General features: G+C 51.0%; 1 protein-coding gene and 1 non-coding gene across 5 annotated transcripts in view; both read left to right on the top strand.

The window, feature by feature from the left end:
• Nucleotides 1–20,804, top strand: part of Elmsan1 (ELM2 and Myb/SANT domain containing 1) — a 77,211-nt gene that overhangs the window by 34,325 nt on the left and 22,082 nt on the right. The window contains exons 1-2 of one of the 4 annotated variants that reach the window (XM_029554427.1): nt 38–342; nt 18,646–20,324. In XM_029554427.1, coding sequence (XP_029410287.1) covers nt 18,876–20,324 — 1,449 coding nt within the window. In that variant the 5' untranslated portion in view covers nt 38–342; nt 18,646–18,875. Of the gene's footprint in view, nt 1–37; nt 343–420; nt 912–18,645; nt 20,325–20,804 lie in introns of those variants that run through there. The other 3 variants (XM_008849768.3, XM_029554426.1, XM_017802373.2) reach the window with 3 other exon arrangements.
• LOC115067112 lies at nt 15,680–15,786 on the top strand. Its single transcript, XR_003846546.1, has one exon. It is a non-coding gene; the product is annotated as a U6 spliceosomal RNA (small nuclear RNA).

The following is a 20,804-nucleotide window of genomic DNA, read 5'->3' on the forward strand; positions in this document are numbered from 1 at the left end:
CGTGCAATCCTGACACTGCATCGCAGGACTGGGGGTGACACGGAGGGAGGGAGAACACTAGAGCGCTCCGGAGGCGGACTGTAAGGGCACGGGGCGCACCGAGGCGCCTGTGTCGCGAGTGGGGGTGACAGCCCGCACGTCCCGCCCGGGCCCTGTCTGCAAACTTCCCAGCTTCGGGAGGCGCGGGCTGGCGGAAGCCCGGAGAACGCCACGGGGAGGCGACGGCGCCTGTTTGTTTTTAAAATCCGGGAGTGCGTGCAGGCGGCTGGACTCTCGGAGGCGACCCCAGGCGGCGGGCCCACGGTGGAAGGGAGCCTGCTGAGGCCGGAGTAGTGGAGCCAGGTAAGTGGCGTTGCTTAGCAGGCGGCAGAGGCCTGCACGCGGCGCGGCTGGCGAGGAGACCCCGTGCCACCGTGCAAGCCAAGGCCGCTCAACCGGCGGGCTGCAGCCCTGCACGCGCAGGGACGCGGGGCCGCAGCTGACCAACTTCTGCGGCCTGCGGGGCGGCGGGAGTGGGAGCGTGGGCCGCCTCCGCCCGGCCCGCACCCTACCCGCGACCGGCAAGTACCCGGCACCCCGCACCCTGGGCCCGCAGCTGCGTGTGGAGCGCAGCCCCGCCGTGTTCCTGCAGCTACGCAACTCGATCGCGGCCCCCGCCCACTCGGGGCAGGAAAACCCTCCCGAGGCTGGGGACTATGGCTGCTGCTCCTGCGCCCGAGCGAAACGTGGTGTCTGCAGGGACCCGCTGGTGTGACGGAGCTCAGGCCGGGGAGGCGCCACGAGAGGCTCGCGAGCTGCGAGAACTTGGAGCTCCCCTTCTCTTTCCAGCCTGGGAAAGTGGGAATGGGCGGCTGTGTCGGCGCGGGGACTCTGGGGGAACAGTGCTGTGTGTGGCTGGAACCGGGGACTGGGTAAGTGCGGTAGAGGCCTAGGCTGCAGCGCTGAGCGCGGGCGGGCTGTCGAACGAGCCCCGAGCCGCCTCACCCTGCGCACCAGGCGCTTCTGGCGCACCTCAGACCTGTCATCCGTCTCGCCAGCCCCCGCACGGCCGCGCCGCAGCGATGGGGCGAGCCAGCGCGGCTCCTGGCCCGGTGCTGTGTGCTAGGGTGCCTAGCCGGAGTGCTGGAGTCGGAGTTCATCCGGGCCCTGCTTATGGCCGGCTTGGTGGAGTTAATGAATCACCCCCCGACGCTCACTACGAGGAATGTGTGCAACCCCGCTGAGCCCCCCTACCCAGGCCTTTGGTGGGCACCTTGAGGCTTTCAAGCCTCAGAACCAAGACAAAGCTAGAGGAGGTGCCTGCCACCCAAAGGGGAGGCCACTTTGTGTTCCCAACCATCTTCTAGTCTGATCTGCTGGAAGGATGAAAGGGGAAGTTACTTGCCTCATTTAAACTTTGTTGGCCACAACTTCAGTGGCTACTTCCTGCTTCCACTATCCCACTTTGGACCTAGGCTAAGTAGGATGGGGAGCACTGGCTAGACTTTGAGGCCACCATGACACGTGTGTGCAGGGGGATCCTTGTTGGCAGCTGTGGCTGGGGAGGGGAGAGGGTGTCAGGCTTCCTCCAGCAGGGGGAGCTGGGCCTTGGAAGCCTGGGTTGTTCTGTCCCTGAAGCTTTAGGACTTAAAGAAGGTCTGGGGAAGATGGAAGATTGTGACTGTGATTCCAACCTTAGGGCCTTATCTAAGGGGATGAAAGCGCTGGTCTTATTCCAGAGCCGCTCAGGGAAATTGTGGCACATGGCATCAGAGAAATGCACCGTTTCCACAGGGTTAGATGGCTCCAGGACCAAAGAGACAGCCCTTCCGTTGAGGACTTACGGGTCCTTTCTTTCTTGCTGCTCTGCCCAGTGAATAATAAGGGTGTAAACATTCAATTACTGTGATAAACTATCTCATTGCATGGCCCCTGTCCAGTCTCCATTCTAATTGGATTGGCCTCTGGCTGATTTCTCTGGTCTGTAGCTCCCAGGGTCAAGGGGTGAAGAACCCCCAGGTTTACAGCTTGCTCTGGGACAGCCTGCCAGCTGCTATATGGCAGCTCCAAGCACCAGGCAGAACCCCTACTCCTCATTTCAGGAAAGAGTGCCCTTGGAGTGCCCAGAAGGATGAGAGTTTAACTTTTAAACATGAGATTTAAAAATAGCCCTAGTGTTTGATGCTGGGATGCTGCTTTTAATAAGCAGAAGGAGAGAAAAAGGCAACATGCAGTTGTAGATGCAGTTGAGGACTGCCCATGGCTGGAAACCCAGGGAAAGGCTACTTATTGGAGCTAAGACCCCTGGAAGAAGATGGGGATGGGAAGCAGATGGTGAATGCACCCAACTAGTGTCCTGTAGGCCCGGAGGATAGATCTTGGGCCTTAATAGCCCCTTTTCTGCAGTTAGGTTTCCCAAAAGAAAAGCTTGCTCATGCTGGCTTGAGGGTGGGAACATAAGTAGCTAGGAGACTCCTGCTTCTCCTTTGAGTCCTGTTTCAAATGTCACTGCTGAAGACCTTTGCCTTCTGAACACTCATTATTTGCGCACATACTGTAGTGTCAGAAACAGACTCTCCTTCATAGAGTTTCTGTCAGGACTCTGAATTAATATAAGTAAAACATAGCTTCTGCTCAAGTGGAAGCTCAATGTTGTTTCCACGATGCCTGGCATCCAGTGAGAGTTTAGTATGTGTTAGTTAAATGAGTGAAATATCTCTATCAAAAAAACATGCACCTGCCAAGGTTAGTGGTACAGCTGTCAAGTCCCAGATACTTGGGAGGCTGAGATGGAGGATTACTTGAGTTTATGAATTCAAGGCTATACTGGGTGGGCTATGTGGTCTCTGTCTTAAAAAGAAAAAAGAAGGGAAAGAAGGCATGGTGGTACATGTCTTTAATCCCAGCACTCAGGAGGCCAAGGCTTGGGGATCTCTGTAAGATCAAGGCCAGCCTGGTCTATATAGAGAGTTCCAGGCCAGCTAGGGCTATAGGGAGAGCTTGTTTCAAAAAGATCAAGAAAAAGAAAGAAGGAATTGGCATGTGGAGGGCCCAATGAATCCCTGCTTTGCTGGAGGGACCTTAACACACTGCATCATTAGTTTCAAAAGGATCAGTCCACCATGAATGATTCTGGTGTTGGTAAACTGGTTCCCTGGCACTACTCTGCATTTGGCCTTCTAGATCCTGTGTCTTAGTCATCCTGACCCCAAGGGGACCACAGCATGAGAGTGTAGAGCCTCCTGCCTGGAGATCTGCTAAGCTGGCCATTTCCTTTGGCCATGCCAGGTTGTTACCCTTACTGTGTGTGTGTATAAGTACCAGTGCAGGGACAGCTGGGGCCTCGATTCTCTCTCAACTCACTGCAAGCTGCAGGAGAGTGGTGGCTTTTCCTTGGAGGGATTGCTTCTGTACATCACAACTCTGTGGGACTAAAGAAAATTGTACCCTGGGCTGGGGCCAGGAATGCCGAAATCCCCAGCTCTTAGTGAGGGATCACATTTGCATTCAAAGCAACATTTAGGACATGGTAAGACTGTGAGCTCATTTTATGAATCAGAAGCATTACAGCATAACTTCAGTGTTGGAGACTGCTCTTTGGAATCTAGATCACCCTTCCTCCACCCCTACCTGAATGTACACTTCCCTGGGCTCTCACTGTTGCAAACTTGGGAGCCATAACAGTTAGTGAGGAGCATCAATTCAAATTCCAGAGCTATCAAGCAAAACTCATCCACACCCACTTCCGCCTCCACTCTGGAATACCATTCCTGGATGGTGTGTGGACAGACACCCTGGCAGTGACTAAAGGAAGCCTGGTGGGTGCATGGGAATGACCCCTGGGCAGACTCAGGTTCATTCTCCAGCTTTTCCACCTGCAGTGTGTCTTTGGGCATTGCTTAATTTCCTGAGCCTCAGTTTTCCCTCCGTAAACTGGAGAGGACAATAGTACTTTGTTCTGTTACTATAAAGGTTAAAGAAGATTATGCATGCAAAGTGATGGGCAGATGGTAAGTAGGTTTGCAACTGATGCTAGCTGTCCATTCACTAGGATCAGGTCCAGCTCTTGTTTGCCTTTTGCTCCCACTGGGGAGGAGGAAATGTAGGGTGTCCTGATTGTGGTAGAAATGCAGTGTCCTGGCTTGTTTAAATGAAGCTTATTTTCTAAATCCTTAGGCTCTAGGTTATAGCTATGTGATCTACTCACAGCTGGAAGAGCCCAGCCTTGTGTAAGGGACTCTGTCCCTGGAGGAGACAGCCTCCCAGAGGTCACATTGTGCTCTGTGGAACCTACCCTCCAAGGCCTCAGGCCAAACAACTTAGTGGGTAGAGATGCTTTCTCAGCCTCTGAAAAAAGTTCCCTTGTTTTTTCCCACCTTAATCCTGTCTGTGTGACCTGGATGGAGGTTTGGGTGGAGCTAGGATGGGGGTGGTCCCACTGAAGAACCCTTTGGCTGGTTTACCAACTTAACTAGGAGCAGAGGTGAGGGGAATCACCAAGTTAAGTGAATTGGAAGAAAACTGCCACACATCAGGAAGAGCTGGAGTTTGGCTAGGTGGGGGTGAGGGTCTCCCCAAGAGAGCCGGTTGCTATTTGTGAGGTCTTGGGGAGAGAACCAGGACTAGAGGCCTGAGGCTTCCCTGGCAGCTGTTGCTTTTGCTCTTCCTGGAATGGTGCCTGGTGCTGCGGCCAGCCTGGGAAGGTGCTCCCTGTTCCCTTTGCCTTTCTCCCAGCCCAGGGAGCTCATGGTGAGAGTTGCTTTTTCCACGAACTGCTTCTTCCTCCAAGTCTCAGAGAGGGGGAGGGGATCAGCCAGGGTGAAATCTGTCCACCAGAACTTGGAGAGAGGAAGTATACTAGGCTTGCAGCCAGATGGGGATTCCCTCAGGCCATCTAGATTCTTTGGGGGAGATGGGCTCCAGAGAAGGAGCATGTGAGGAGTTTTGGTCCTCTGCTTTTCCTAATAGGTAGGCAGATGCCCAGGTCCAGCCCACTGTAGCCAAAACTTGCCAGTTTGTAAGAGAAGGTCACTAGAGCTCAAAAAGGTACTGAAGTGGTAACCTGCCGCCCTACAGTACAGATGGGCCTGTGCCTTAAACTCCTCCCAGCCTCTGGCAGCTTCTCCTCACCTGACCTTGCTGGGTTAAGGCCTCAACGGGCTGTAGTTCAGAGTCCTGAACTACCCGGCTTTGGAGAGTCATTCTAGAACTGGGGAACATTTAGCCAAACTCTTTCCCTAACACATAGGGAGGCTAAGAGGCCATGAGTTGCTTGGGGTTGCCCTAGCCAGCTCCATTTTCACCCTGGGTGGGTGGGAAGAGGGGCTGTGCCTTCATCCTGTGTCTTCCCCAGGGTCGCTGCCCCTCCCAGTTTGGAAGTAGTAAGGGCTGACTGCCATGCAGGAAGAGCCCGGAGGAATACTGTCTGGGCTCCTGGGTGTGGCTCAGCCCTCCCCTGGCTCCATAGCTATTTATTTGGCTGTGTGTGTGTGTGTGTGTGTTTTCTGTGGTTGGGAAGCTGGATCTGAGAGAAAGCAGAAGTACCCATGGTATGCTACACACCACACACATGTGGTCTGACATGAACAGGTAGGAGAGGAAGAGAAGGGACAAAGGCCCCACTCCACCGTGGCTGCTGGTGCCTTCTGTCCCTGCCACAGACTTGCACGCTTGAGCATAAACGGCCCTTCCATGTAGCTAGCAGCCTTTCCTTGCTGGCTCTGGACAGAAATGCCAAAAATAACCAGGCGAGCACTTCCACTTGTGGGACTGTCTGTCGTGGCCTCTGGGCAGGCTTGCTTATTTTCTTCTGCAGGCCTAACAGCTGCTATCCATCCTTACTCCTTCCTGTAGCCACCCTTCAAAAGCTCTTTCAGTCCATGGTGCCTTCCTTTTTATTACTCTTCTGGCCCAGGAGGGTGGTGGTTCATCTTTGTGGGCCTGGAAGCTTGACCAGTATTTTCTGGGGAATACTTTTGTCCCCTGCACTCCTCCTGGCACAGCTGAGTCAGAGGAGGCCTGTGCTGTATATGCTCTGGAATTCTTGCCAGCCCTCTCCTGAGTCTGTGGGCCAGATGCCCTGCATGTCTGTCGAGCCCAACACTGTTGCTGGAACTCCTGGTCTCCTTGTCCTGCCTACCCGGCCAGTGCTGCTGTCAGCCAGTTGTGGAACTGGAAGAGGCAGGCCATTCATTTCCCCTAGAGTGATAAAGAGCTACCTCTCTCTGCCCAGCTAGAGGGGAAAGAATAAAATTTATTGAGTCCTTACATTGTGCAGACACTTCATCTATGTATTACTTCATCTAATCCCACAACCAACTATAATATTGGTATGCCCACTTACTGATAAGGAAGCTGAGGCCCACAAAGGCTGGTAATGGGAGAAGACTGCATACTGTTCTATTTGCCCCTTGCCACAGAGATCCTCTCTTGCATTTTCTTATACATAGGGAGCACTCGATGGAATGAAGTGAAAATGCTAAGAATTTAGGCGTCATTAGACTGACTGGTAGGGGAGATATTTGGGGTTGGGAAAGGCAGGAAAGATCTGTCTCTTTCCCTCTCTCCACATCCTTCACAGGACAGCTAGAAGATCAGCTTTGAACCCTGAGGCTAGCTCTGGAGGACTCAGCTTTGGGTTTAGGTCTAGGGATTGTTGGGCTAGTCACTCATGTTCAGGAGTGGTGAGGCTTGATTTAGGCCTTCCAGGGACCTTTTAGATATCTCTTTTCCCAAATACAGCTCAGCCTCTGCAGTCCTAAGACACTCTGGAGACGATTGACTGGGTTAGATGGCTAGATGGGATCTTGGGTCTCTCTGGCTGCTGGGTTTGACCCTAGGGCTTATCATTCCTTTTGCTTGGCCCATGTCCCAGAGAGCCTGGTTGATGTGTACTTGGGGCTTAGGCTGAATGCTCTGCCGGTGCCCGGTGTGCTGTGCCAAAGGCCTCTGGGTGTATTTCAGGAACAATAAAGAATAAATCAACATAGGAGGAAAGGCCCTACAGCAGCTGCTCAGAGACTAGAGAAATGCAAGGAATGTGCCAGCATTTGGCAGAAGTCCTGCATCTTGACCGGGGCCTGAGAAAGGGCCTGATGCTGACTTGATATTTGGGTGAGAAAGATAGGCAGTGCTCTTGCATCCACCCTGCAACCCTTCTAGGAGCTTCCAAGCAGCCATGCTGGGAATTCTGCTTTGCTGACAGCAAGTTTTTGTACTTCCTGGTCACTAGAAATATTTAGCTCCATCCTTTATTTTTACCTCAAACAGGCAGATATATATCCCTTCCATTCACAGCCTGGCTACCAGATGGGTCTTGGCTGTCTGTAGAGCTGGCCAGGCAGAAAAGGTTTGGTAGCTTTGACCCCATATACCAGACTCTTTGCTTCACCTCTGTGCTTGGCAGGAAATGAGCCAACAAACATCAAGGCAATACCAGGTCTGAGGAGGTGCCAAGTGTGAGGCATCCACTTGATAGCGCCCTGACTGGGCTGTATTCAAGTAGTCATCTATGTGTCCTTGGGGCAAGTGACTTTAGGTCCATGGTCACTTTACCTCTTGGGGCCTCAATTTCATTAGCCATGAAATAGGAATTTCTACTGTGATCTTTAGAGTGTGTGGTCACTAGTCTCCCCTATTTAGCATGTACCTCAACAGCTTTTATTTAAAAATTTAATTTCTCAGGAGAAGACTTCAGAGCCCCATGTAGAGATGCGAGTGTCAGGGCCAGCCTGGGAACTGCTAATAGGCACTCCAGCATGGAAATGATCAGACAGACTTCAGGGTGTCAGAGGAAGGAATTGGAACTTGGACGTCATGAAGATTTGGGGCATTTGGTGACTCGAAGGTTCCAGAGGTAGAGACAGGGACATGAACCTCATGGGGATTTGGGATATTTTATGACCAGAGGGGAGAGTCAGGCTTTACTTTGAAGAACTGTTGGCTAACTGAGGGTATAGAGTTGAGCAGTATGGGAAAGGTGTGGCTTCCTCCTTAAGGAAAAGATGTAGAGCCTTCCATAGGTTGGTCCAGGGCTGGGAATCACCTGTAGCCTCCTCAGAGCTACTCACCTGCTGGGCTTTTCCCAGCCACCTGCCAGAGGCAGCCACACTTCTAGAATGTCAGGTTAGTTTCCTATCTAGCTGAAGCTGTTCATCAGGGATGGTGTGAGCAGCCTGGAGGCTTCTGTCATCCGTTCCAGACAGCTCAGTGTGGTATCTAAGCAGGAGGCTAAGTCTGAAACTCAGAGGAAGTTTGCAAAAAGAGTTCTTGAGACAAGTAGGCCTGCCTTCAGCCCTGGGCTTGCTTCTGTGCTTCTCTGACTTTAGGTCTGTGGTTTGACCCCTTGAATTTTTTTCAGGTCATTTTTGGGAAAGAGGGAGAGGAAGATAATCCACTTTGTTGTGAAGGTTACATAGGAATGCTTAGTACCATACCTGCATAGTGGCACCCTCAAGAAATGTTATTTGTATGGTGGTGGGATTAACCTTGATGCCTAGCTTTGCTCTGTTGTCTTGCTAAGAGGTGGGACCTGTCTAAATAGAAACATCTAAATGATACATTGTTATTGAGGTCGGCCATACTAGAGCCCTGCTATGGTCCTGGCTGTGTGCTAAGGCAAATTTCTTGCCTTCTCTGGATTACTATGAGGAATAAGGAATTGGACTGAGTGAACATGGACTGCCTTTAATATTTGGAATGTGCTCAGCTTTCCCAACTGAGTCCTGCTTTGCCAGTTGGCTTTGGAGAGAGGCACAAGACACCTTGATGTGCTGGGAGGCCTTTACCAGACAGAGATCCTGCTGACCTTGCAGCTTCTAACCTACCTCTGCAGGCCCCCCCACTCTCTCTGCTGCCTGTACAGAGATCCTGTTGGCTCTCCTGACTTCCAAGGGATTTTTACCAGTGCCCCCAATATGGAGGGGGAGTTGAATTATTTGTTGAGAGCAGTGTTGGAAATGGTTGGAAATAACCCCAGGGAAAGCAGTCCTGGAATGGAACAGGAAAGAAGGCAGAGGCAATACTGGCTTTGTGGGGTTCCCGGAAGTAGTGTTCCTTCTGGGGACTACAGACACAGGGTAGTGGAAAGAGGGGGGACTTTGGGGACAGTAAGCATTTGGATCTTCTGCCACTTTCTCAAAAGCACCTGTTTCCCTCTGTAGAAAGAACCGGCCCTCTATGTGTGGCTTGTAAGACTGCAGGATTTGCAAAGCAAAGCACTTGTTTCAGGGAAGTGCTCTGTCAATGTTAGCTCCTTTTTTGGGGGAAGGATGTGCCTTTGGACTATTCTATAGACTGGTCACAGGAGTGGAGATACCTGCCTGTGGCCATTTTTCTCAGGGAAAAGCAGAGCTACACAGTGAGCTTTTGCAGCCCCAAAGGCCACTCTATCCTGCAAGCTATTTTTATTTTGGGATCAGGTTTGGGGTCAGAATCAGTGTGTCTGATGTGAGGAATGGGTAAAGAATGACCTAGGCACTTGCAAATGTTTGAGATTCCCTGTGCAAGAGGTGTAGAGAACATAGGCTGAGCAGAGAGTGCCTGGTATAAGCTAGGAGAATGTGCACAGGTCTTTGAGCCTTTGTTTTCATAAACTTTTCAAATTTATTATTTGCTTTCCAATTTTAGCCCATTTTGGTCAAAGAACATACTTTGTATAATTTCAGTCTTTAAATTTATTAAGACTTATTTAATTTATGATCCATTCTACAGAATGTTGCTTCTGTTCTTGAGGAAAGTATATGAAGCTTTTGTTGGGTAGAGTGTTGTGTTGCATGGATGTCTTTTAAGTGTAATTGGTTTATAGCATTCAAGTCTTCTTTTCCTTGTTGATCTGTTTAATTGTATTATTGAAAGGAGAATATTGAGGCCAGGTTTGATGTTAAAGGTTCACACCTTTATCCTAGCACTTGAGAGACTAAGATAGGAGGAGTGTATTGAGTTTCAGCCCAATTTGGGCTACAGAGTAAAACTCTCCAAAAAGAAAAGAAAAGAAAAGAAAAGAAAAGAAAAGAAAAGAAAAGAAAATTGATGTCTCTGATAATTACTGTTGAGTTGCCTATTTCTCCCTTTAATTCTGACAGTTTTTGCTTCATGTATTTTGGAGTTCTATTGTTAGGCACATGCATGTTTGTAACTGTGATTGTTTCTTTTTTTTTTTTTAAACTTTTTTATTTTATGTGTATGCGTGTATTGCCTGCATTTGTGTAAGTGCATCTGTGTCATGCAATGCCTGCAGATAACAGAAGAGGGCATCGGATCCCCTGGAACTGGAGTTACGGGCAGTTGTTAGCTGCCCTATGGGTGCTGGGATTCAAACCTGGGTCTTCTGCAAGAACAGCTAGTGTTCTTAACTGCTGAGCCATCTCTCCAGCCCCTGTGATTATTTCTTGATGGATCAGTACTTTCATCATGACAAACTGTCTTGTATTGTGTCTAGGGACCTGATTTGGAGTCAGTAGACTTGCATTTGAATCCTGGCTCCTCACTTGTGACCTGGGACCTACCTAGGATAAGCTACTTTTCAGAGGCAGTTTCTCCTCATATCTATTGGGAATAGGTGGCTATACAAATAAGCAATGTTCACATACCTTAGGCATACCTTAGGCTGGTGACTACTGTGTCATGTGGCAGGTGTTTGTTACAAAGGTGTTTTTTTGGTTCCTGCATCCTCCTGTGCCCCATCTGTAGCCCTTAAGTTCCTCAAAGGCAAGAACCAGTGAGTGGAGATTATCGGACCAGACACTTGGTTCCCTGATAAGCAGTCCACTGCTTTTTCCAACTGCTGAGCCATCTCTCCAGCCCCTGTGATTATTTCTTGATGGATCAGTACTTTCATCATGACAAACTGTCTTGTATTGTGTCTAGGGACCTGATTTGGAGTCAGTAGACTTGCATTTGAATCCTGGCTCCTCACTTGTGACCTGGGACCTACCTAGGATAAGCTACTTTTCAGAGGCAGTTTCTCCTCATATCTATTGGGAATAGGTGGCTATACAAATAAGCAATGTTCACATACCTTAGGCATACCTTAGGCTGGTGACTACTGTGTCATGTGGCAGGTGTTTGTTACAAAGGTGTTTTTTTGGTTCCTGCATCCTCCTGTGCCCCATCTGTAGCCCTTAAGTTCCTCAAAGGCAAGAACCAGTGAGTGGAGATTATCGGACCAGACACTTGGTTCCCTGATAAGCAGTCCACTGCTTTTTCCATCTGTTTCTAGCCTCATGAAGTATGATGGGATAGTGATGGAACAGCATGAAGAATCAGTAAGGGGACCAACAGTATGTGTGGGAGACAGGTTGTTAGCAGCCTAACAGTTGTAGAGGCAGGACTTATGGACAGAAGGGCAGGCTTCAGCTGCTGCTCAAAGAGGAGGGAGCTTCCCAAGGGTCACCTGTTCCTTGTGTTTATTCCTTGCTTCCCCCAGCATTATAATTAATATGTGTTTCTGTGTCTGTCTCTGCCCATTGCACTAGAAGCTTCACATGGTAAAAACTGCCTTGTTGCCTGTGTCTCCCCAGAGCCTGGCCTGCAGCCAGCTCCACCAAATGCCTGTTGAATGGATGAAGGGGCTTTGGCAGACCTGTACAGCTGCAGCAGGGTGTGTGTGGTGGGGGAAGAGGCAGCACAGGCGGTGTTAAGCAAGGCCCCTGTGACTGGCCTCCTCTGTATCTTGGCCCAGGGCCCAGGTTGGCACTGGGGCACATGGGCAGACTCCAGAGAGCCGTACCCTAGACCTGCTGGGGAGTTAGACCTTTCCAGAAGGGGAGGGAAGAACTGGAGCAGCATCTGGTAGTGTGAGCACCACAAGGCACAGAGGGTAATGTGAGAGGACAGACTAGAGGCCCCCATCCGAGGTTCAGCCACCTGAAGATGTGGCTGCAGGGATATTTGTTTGCTCTCTGTCTCTGTTTGCTAGTGCTTGTGTATGGTGAGGGTGGGGGCCAGATGTAGATGTTGGGGGTCTTCTGAAATCTCATCTCCACCTTATATTTTTAATCAGGTCTCTCATAGGACCTAGAGCTTGCCAATTGACTGGTCTGACTGGCCAGCAAGCCCCATGAATCCTCTACCTCCTGAATGTTAGGGTTACAGGTTTACTGTCCTGTCAGCTTTTTATATGGGTGCTGGGGATCCAAAGTAAAGTCTTCATGCTTGCATAGCAAGCACTTTACTAGACTGAGCCATCTGTCCAGCCTCAGCTGTGTTTCTTAGACAGAAAGCCTACACCTGCCAGTGTCCCTTTTACTTCTGAGTTTTCCTGAGTGGCCTGTGATTGTTGCTGGCCCTTGTCTAGGAGGAGGCAGCCAGTCAGACCCCAGTGGAGGCCCATACTGAGCCTAGATGCTTGATCCTCTGCCAGTTTTGCTCCCAACAGCATTTCTCTTTTCATCAACTTCTGCCCTATAAAAGGAACCCGGCTATCCTGGCCTCCCATGGACATCTTGCTGGTGTTTATGGAGAAATGGGGAAGAGAGGCAGTGCCTTGGTTGGTTCCCTGAGTGTTTCTTCAGGCAGAGGATTCCCCTTCCACACAACTTTAAAAGCATCTCACTGTTGGCATTTTTGCTGTCAAAGCTCAAACTTCATTCAGCTTGAACCCTGGCCAAGCTTCTCAGCCTCGCCAGCTTCATGACTGAGACCTGGGGGATTCCCTCCCCCACCTATCATTCTGAATCTCAGAACTGAAGTTCAGTCTGGGGAAAGGGGTGATGCAGAGACTCTGTGGACTGGAAATGGGCGAGTCATAGGCTCCTGCCTGCTTTGCTCTTCCTGCTCCCTGTGGCAGGCAGCCTTGTACATTGGAGTGTCCTTCCTCATTGGGTTGCAAACCCTTTGAGAGCAGGGCTTCTGTGTCCAGTGACCTGGAGAGATGGGACTCTCTGGCCTGTGTGTGAACTCATTGCAGTGAAGTGGGGACAAATGGCGTTCTGACATCTGTCTGTCTAGAAGGAGGGTTTATCTAAGCCTTAGCTACTCTAGTTGGCCTAAGTTGTCATTTCCAGAGTACTTACCCAGCCTGGCTGTAGCCAGAGACCCCAAATATCTGAGAAAGCCATTCAGAATTGAACCTGGACTAAGGGTCAGCTGGGCAATACTGGGCCCGTTGGCATAGTCCTTTGGTATTCTAGCCCAAATTTTGCTGTCTTGAGACCCAGCCCAACTATGTCAGGGCACAAGGTAAACAGATTCACAGGCCTGTGTTCCTGGCCTTGGCCCAGGCAGGGATGAGAAGCCTTGGGGGTGGAGGAACTGGTACTTTTCCAGGTAGCACACATGTAGTATGGGACAGAGAGTGATGGCCCAGGAGCAGATGACTCATGGGCTAGCCGCTGGAGAAGGACTTGTGTTCAGCTTTGTTGGAGAGGACCTACATTCTGTGTGTATTGTTGGGGGAGGCCTGAGGCTGGGCCCTTGATGTCACTTCAGTGGCCTAGGGAGCTCTGCTATGCATGAGGGAGAGAGATTGGCCTCAGGACTAGGCAGGAACCCAGTCTGGATCCTTAGCTATGAGCACTTTTGCCTGGGCATGCTCAGACTTACCTTGTTTTGTGTTATGCATGAACATCCCACGAGGCAGTTACAAAGCAAGTGTCAAAGTGCGAGGGTCTGCCCCTGGGATGAAGAACCAGGTACCTAGGAGTTAGTATGCTGAACATGTGTAGTTGGGGGTCAGGCAATGTGATAAGATGGCTATGCTGTCCCTGTCAGAGACAGGGGTCAGAGAGCCTCCTAGAGAAAGCACTGTCTGAAAGGTGACTGGGTCTTAGATGTAAAGGGTGGAAAGGTACTGTTATAGCCTGGGCAGAGACCTAGAAGCAAAATGGGACAATAGGGTGGAGGCCCTGACTGTATCCTTCATGCTCGAAGTACTGGGAAAGGTAGTAGGAGCCAGAGTCTCTGGAGACTTGTGGGCAGGATTAGGGCATTTATTTAGACTTTGTCCCAAGACAGCCTCTTTGGTGCTCAGAGAAGTGACTTGCTTGGAGCTTAGGGTCTTGTTGGGTGGACTGTTCGTATCTGTCTTGCCCTTGGGTAGGGGAACTTGATCTCTGATATCCCTGCTTCTTCAAGTTGACTTTGTGGGACCTGGGTGTGGTAGCACACATCTGTAAATCCAGTACTGGGGAGTAGTATAAGGTAGGACAATCTAGAATTTAAGGCCAGCCTGAGCTATATAAGACTGTACCTCAAAAACAGAAAAAAAATCAGGAGTAGAAACTTGGAGCATTAGCCTCTAAGGGCTAGGGGTCAGGGGGAGGGGGAGTACCATCCAGTCAGTTCTTACCCTCAGATCAGAGCTGAGCTCCTGCGATCTGTGGACCAAGCTGGGTACCTCCTCTATATGACCTTGAGCAGTCACATAGACCTCAGAGCAGTCTTGTGTTTCAGATGAACACACCAAAATGCCCCAGGTGGCTGGTGAGTGATCCAGTTCTCTCAGTGGCCACAGCCAGCCCTCTGCCCTATGTCAAAGGGTTCAGTGGACTCTTCAGGATGGGCCAGCCAAAGTTGGACATGCAGCTCGGGTGCTGATGGCATTTGAGGAGCTATGTGCATTGGAATTGCCATCCCTGCAGAGTGTAGTGATCATCAGCACAGAGCACCCTTGAAGATGTTCTAGAAACCTCATGTGTCTGTGAAACCCGTATGTGGGCTCAGCCCTGCTTTCTTTTCTTGGTACCTACTGCTTTTTTCTGTAGAGAGAAAATGCTTTCTCACCTAGATCTTTCTGAGAACCTCACTGGTCCCAGGCCACTGATACTGACACTAACCTTGTTTTCAGCTTAGGGAGACCTGTGACTCTCTGATCAGGGATTGGTTGCAGCAGAGAGGCTCCTGGAGGAAGGGACCACAAAAGTGAGCATGACAGTCAGTCACACAGACTGACAAAGCGGGCTGGAGCTTTGGGCCAAAAGCTGGGGCCTCATGATGGCTGTGGGTTTCCTTTTGCAGTGTTCCTGCATCCATTGTCAGAAGCCCTGCAGCTGGTCCCAGGGGTGAGCTGCCTGCCGGGGTTCCTCCTTACATCCTCTCCCCACACCTCAGGTACTTGGCTCATTGACTGGCAGCCTTTGGAGAAGGTAGCTTCTTTCCTCTTCCTCGCTGTGAGGAAGTTCAGGCCGACTTCCACCCAAGGGATTGGGGAGAGTGGTAGTGGGACAGGAGAAATGAGAGAAAGTGCTCAGTCTTGTCCTGAGTTGTAGGGTAGGAGGTGCCAGTGAGCTTTGAGAACTGGAATCCCCACAACAGCAACCAGAAGTGAGCCAGGGCTGGGGTTTCCTGGGCTAGACAGCGTAGGTACAAATTGGGCCAAGGTGGGCAGTACAGATGTCAAGCATCCTGCAGATGGACCTCATACCTGCTACCTCTTTGTGGTGAGGCTCCGTTTCTGCTTTGCCTCCCTTAAGATTGAGGGTCTCAGTTGTGTTTGGGAAGAATGGGAGCAGGTTATCTGCCAAGAGTCAGGTAAGAGTAGTGAAGAGAGCAGTCTGTGACTAGCAACTTCTTGCTCTGGGGCTGTGGAAAGGTGAACTTAGGGGGACCTAAGTGGTGCTGTTGGGAATGAAGAATAAGAACTTGATCTTGAGTCTGACATACCTGGCTTCAAATCCTGGCAACATAATTATGTGTGACACATAGGCAAATAGCTTGCCTCATCTAACTCACCTGCAAAATGGGGGTTAAAATATCAGTACTTGTGCTTGCTTCGGCAGCACATATACTAAAATTGGAACAATACAGAGTAGATTAGCATGGCCCCTGTGCAAGGATGACACACAAATTTGTGAAGTGTTTCGTATTTTTCAGCAACTGGAAACCATGGGAGAAGGGACACCATTCCAAATAAACCAAAAATACCTCCTTAAAAAAAATAAAATAAAATATCAGTACTTATACTTTGGACCCTCCTGGCACAGGCAGGTGTCACCATTATTATTACCACTAGGGCTACTTAGTCCCTGACTGCCTGGGTGACCCTTTCTCCTAACTCCTAGGTCCTCAGGCATTCTTTATTCTTAGGCCTGGGTGTGCACTAGCACTCTTAGGTCTCTAGTAGGGGTAGGCAGGGTGCAGACGGAGGTTTCTGCAGCAAGAAGCTTCTGGAGTGATTCAGCCTTTCCCCAAACCAGCCCCTTCGCTTGCTCCTTGGTGTGCTGAATGATGGTCTTCCTTGGTGTACAGCGAGGAGGAGGCAGAGCAACTGGTCACAGCACACTGACTTAACATCTGGCCCCTGCCCCATTCCAGAGCAAGAGCCCCCGAATCCTGGAGCTCTATTCATAGACTCTACCTCATGTACTCCAAACCCTGCACCAGACACTGAATGCCATTTCCCTGCCTAGGCCCCCTTTGTCAGGAACACATCAGCACATGCACCCATGCCTGCCTGACATGTGGGTCTTCCCTTGTTGCAGTCCCCCAAAGCCTGTGCTCTGGCTCCAGGTGACAGGCATGAGTGCATGTGGGCACCCCTGGGCTTGCAGCCCCCTGTAAGCACGTGGTCTGCTGGGCTCCCTCCAGCAGCTCCTCTCACATGGTCTACTTCCTCTGACTTGTGTCTGCAGGCACACAACGTGTATTTCTAGTTCACTGGGCTTGGGGCTCCCTCTGAGAGGTGGAGCTGCTGGTTCCAGTCTCCAGCCTCATGGAGGTGCCCAGGGTGATTTTTCTGTCTGAGGCTGGGTTTTGGTTCTCTGCTGTGAACTGGATTGGCTGTCAGGGAAGAGAAAAAAAGTAAAAGAGGTTTGTTCCAAAAGGTTGTTTCTCTACTTTTCCCTTTTGTTTAAATCTGCCCCTTCTTGCTGGGACTAGAGTGACTCAGTGCCCTCCTAGGCTGTTTCTCTCCCTGTAAATTCCACAAAAGAGCCCCATTTGGTTGGGGCTCTGCCTGTCTTCAGGACCCAGGAGCTGAGGAAGGAAATGGAGGAGGAAGTTACTTCCTTTCTGGGTGCTGGGTGAAAGTGAAAGACAGGGAGGGGGCCTCCAGTGAGTCAGCCAGCCAGGCTGGCAGGCAGGCCAGTCCAGGAGCCAGGGCTGGAGCTGCGGAAACGTGCAGAGGAGAGATAGCACCGTGTGTCAGGGAGGGGGACCCGAGCTGGGTGTAGGCAGGGCTTCTTGTGGGCAGGGCTTCTGATGCCTGGTCTCTGCTCTCTGCTGGTTTTCTGGGAACTGTCCCGCTTGCTAACATGTTCTCTGTTGAATCCTGTGTCTGAGCTTAGTAGGAACTGCAGATTCATCCTCCCAAGCAGGTGGTCTAAGTGCCTTGACCCCTTCTAGCCTCCCTTACCCTAGTGAACCTGGGCCAGAGTTTTGGCAAAAAGGGTATGGGGTGGGGCATAAAGCCCCCACTCCTATCAACTTCCCAGGGAGAGAAAAAAAAAAAGCCAAATTCAAATTTAAAAAATATCTGAAGGGGGCCTGGCATGGTGGCGCACACCTTTAATCCCAGCACTTGGGAGGCAGAGGCAGGCGGATCTCTGTGAGTTCAAGGCCAGCCTGGTCTACATAGTGAGTTCCAGGACAGTTGGGGCTACAGACCAATATATATATATCTGAAGAAATGAAAAAACTAAAGATATATGCAAGCTGCTATGTAAGTTGTAAAATACAGGCCTGGGTTCTGTTCTGTAGCAATATAGCAATATCAATAAAACAACCTTTGAAAAAATCAAGTGAGAGGGAATTAGGGGTGTGCCTCGGTTATACAACATGTGCTTAGCCTATATGAAGCTCCTATCCCAGCACCAAAAATTTAAAAAGGGGTAAAGTAGAAAAATTGTGAGCACTTTATTTACATCATCGGAAATCTTGTAAGCCCAAGTTCTAGCAATCTGTATCTCTCATCTGAGTTAGACTATTGGCTCAGAGTTCTGGGGGTTCTTTAGCAGTGGAGGGGAAGGAGGTGGAGGGCAGCAGCAGCTGCTGACCAGCTACTAGACTAGATTGGGCCCCCAGCCAGACAGGGTTGCAAAACAGGTTCCATGCTAGTTTGAGAAAGACTCTGGCAGCCAGAGCCCCACCCAGCAGCTCTTCCCAGGGGTGGGGCCTCACCTACATGCCTCAGTTTAAAGGCCTGAAAGCCTGGCCCTGGGTCCTGGACTTTGCAAGGGCCTGGTGGGGCTATGCTGGAGGGGTAGCCATGCTGGGAATGACCCCTGCTCCATTCTTCTCCATACCTCCCATTTCCTTTGTCTTCAAGTGAAATGTCAGAGGAGGCACTGGCCTGAAGAAGGTTCTTCTAAGTCTGATTAGGAGGCTGTTGGGTTGACAGATATGTAAAGAAGACCAGGCCTGGACTGCCTAGTGTGCTCTGGGGCCTGTTTTAAGAGGACTAAAGGAGTCTTACTTGGCCTTTGTTTTGTTGCCTGTTTTTCCAACTTGCCTCAGTGACAGTCTAGATGTCACTCCACTTGGCCCTTTGGCATGTGCCTTTATACAGGGCACAAATGACACAACCAAACTCAACAGACCTGGAGTCTGGCCAGGAAGTGGTGGGACAAAAGGAGAGTGACAGTACTTTTGGGGAGGCTGCTGATCCTGCTGCCCTGCCCAATAGGTCCTGGCTCCCGTGTATAGTGGTCCTCTTTAACACAAGGCAAGGAGATGCAATGCTGACATCCAGGGATCCTATGGCTGACGCTGTCACTGCTTTTTCCTTTGCAGGCTCCAGGGTCCTGTGCAGCATCATAAACAGTGAAGTATAGTCAAGTCCAAAAATCCCTCCAGAAGAGGAAGGAGCCAGCACTTCTGTGTGACCGCTCTGTTGGCTTCCTCTGCCCCTGCTCTGCCCTCATTGGCTTCTGGATTGGAGCCAGGCTTCCAGCAGGAACTTTTCCCAAGGGATGGGCAGCTGCTGAAGGAGGTCTTACTGCCAGGGCTTAGTTGGCCACACCATGAACCTCCAGGCCCAGCCCAAGGCCCAGAGTAAGCGGAAGCGTTGCCTCTTTGGTGACCAGCAGCAAGCTGCCAAGGACCAGCCACCCCTGCAGGCTCCACCACCCCTACAGGCTCCACCACAGTCCCTCAGAGCGAAGGAGGAGCAGTACGGGACCCACGAGGGTCCTACAGGAGTTGCCTCCACCTCCCAGCCTGTGGAGCTGCCACCTCCCAACAACCTGTCCCTGCTGAACTCTGTGATGTATGGATCTGAGCGGACCACAGCAGCCATGTTGGCCCAGCAGGCAAGCTCAGTGAAGTGGCCTAGCCCTGTGATAGGTCCAGGACCAGGCCTGGAGCGTGGAGGAGGTGGGGGCATCAGTGACAGTGGCTGGCAGCAACAACCTGGCCAGCCTCCACCCCATGCTGCATGGAACCGCCTGTCCCTCTACAGTGGACCCAAGGGGAACCCTCATCCAGGCGTGGGAGTCTCTTACTATAACCACCCTGAGGCACTGAAGGGGAACAAAGCAGGAGGTCCACAACTGGACCACTATGGAAATGCAGTGCGGCCTATAGTGCCACAGAAGGTACAGTTGGAGATGGGGCGGCCCCAGGCATCCCTGAACTCTTTCCATGCAACCAAGAAACCCCTGAACCAGACACTGCCCTTGCAACCCTTCCAGCTGGCATTTGGTCATCAGGTGAACCGTCAGGTCTTCCGGCAGGGCCCACAGCCCTCCAACCCCACTGCTGCCTTCCCTCCTCAGAAGCAGCAGCAGCAACAGCAGCAACAGCAGCAGGTAGCCCTGCCTCAGATGCAGCTCTTTGAGAACTTCTACCCCATGCAGCAGCAGCCTTCTCAGCAGCCCCAGGACTTTGGCCTGGCACCAGCTGGGCCACTGGGACAGACCCACCTGGCTCACCACAGCATGGCCTCCTACCCTTTCCCTCACAACCCAGACATGAACCCAGAACTGCGCAAGGCTCTCCTGCAGGAGTCTGCCCCACAGCCTGTGCTACCTCAGCCCCAAATCGCCTTCCCACGCCGATCTCGACGCCTCTCCAAGGAGGGGATTCTGCCTCCCACCACCCTTGATGGGGCTGGCACCCAACCTGGGCAGGAGCCCACGGGCAATCTGTTCCTCCATCACTGGCCTTTGCAGCAGCCACCACCAGGCTCTTTGGGACAGCCCCACCCTGAAGCTCTGGGATTCCCATTAGAACTGAGGGAGTCACAGCTGCTGCCTGATGGGGAGAGACTGGCACCCAACGGTAGGGAGCGGGAGGCTCCTGCCATGGGTAATGAGGAGGGCATGAGGGTAGGGGGCACAGGGGACTGTGGACAGATGATAAGAGGTGGAGTGATCCAGAGCACAAGACGGAGGCGCAGGGCGTCCCAGGAGGCTAATTTGCTGACCCTAGCCCAGAAGGCAGTGGAGCTGGCCTCGCTGCAGGCTGCAAAGGTAAGAATTGGGGCTGAACCTGGCAGCCGACAGGGGCTTGGGGAATAACAAGTGATGCTAGAAGCACAGGGGCAGTTTTTCAGTTGTTAAAGGAAATGAAAGTGCTTCTTTATGCAAAGAACCTGTGTGCAAAGCACCCATACCTAAAAGGAAGCCGAGGTTTATACACATGGAGGCTAGCGGGCAGGAAAGGCCTTGTTGGCTTTTTCATGTGGGACCTGAGGAGTCTGGTAGGGGAGGGTAAGATCCAGTATACAAAACAAGAATATGGAACTACACAATGATTGAGCTTGTCAAAATGTATCCCACTGTAATTTTAAATAGGTTTGTTTGGTCATATGTAAATTATACTGCAATACAGTTGATTTTTTTTTTTTAAGGCCCCTGACAGGAAGAATGAACAGAATTTGAGCACTTGTTATCCTTGGTTTTTTATAATTTTATTTTTTTTATTTTATGTGTATGATTGTATTGCTTGCA

Source organism: Nannospalax galili, unplaced genomic scaffold (assembly GCF_000622305.1).
Source record: "Nannospalax galili isolate Female #2095 unplaced genomic scaffold, S.galili_v1.0 scaffold24, whole genome shotgun sequence".
Lineage (NCBI taxonomy): Eukaryota > Metazoa > Chordata > Mammalia > Rodentia > Spalacidae > Nannospalax > Nannospalax galili.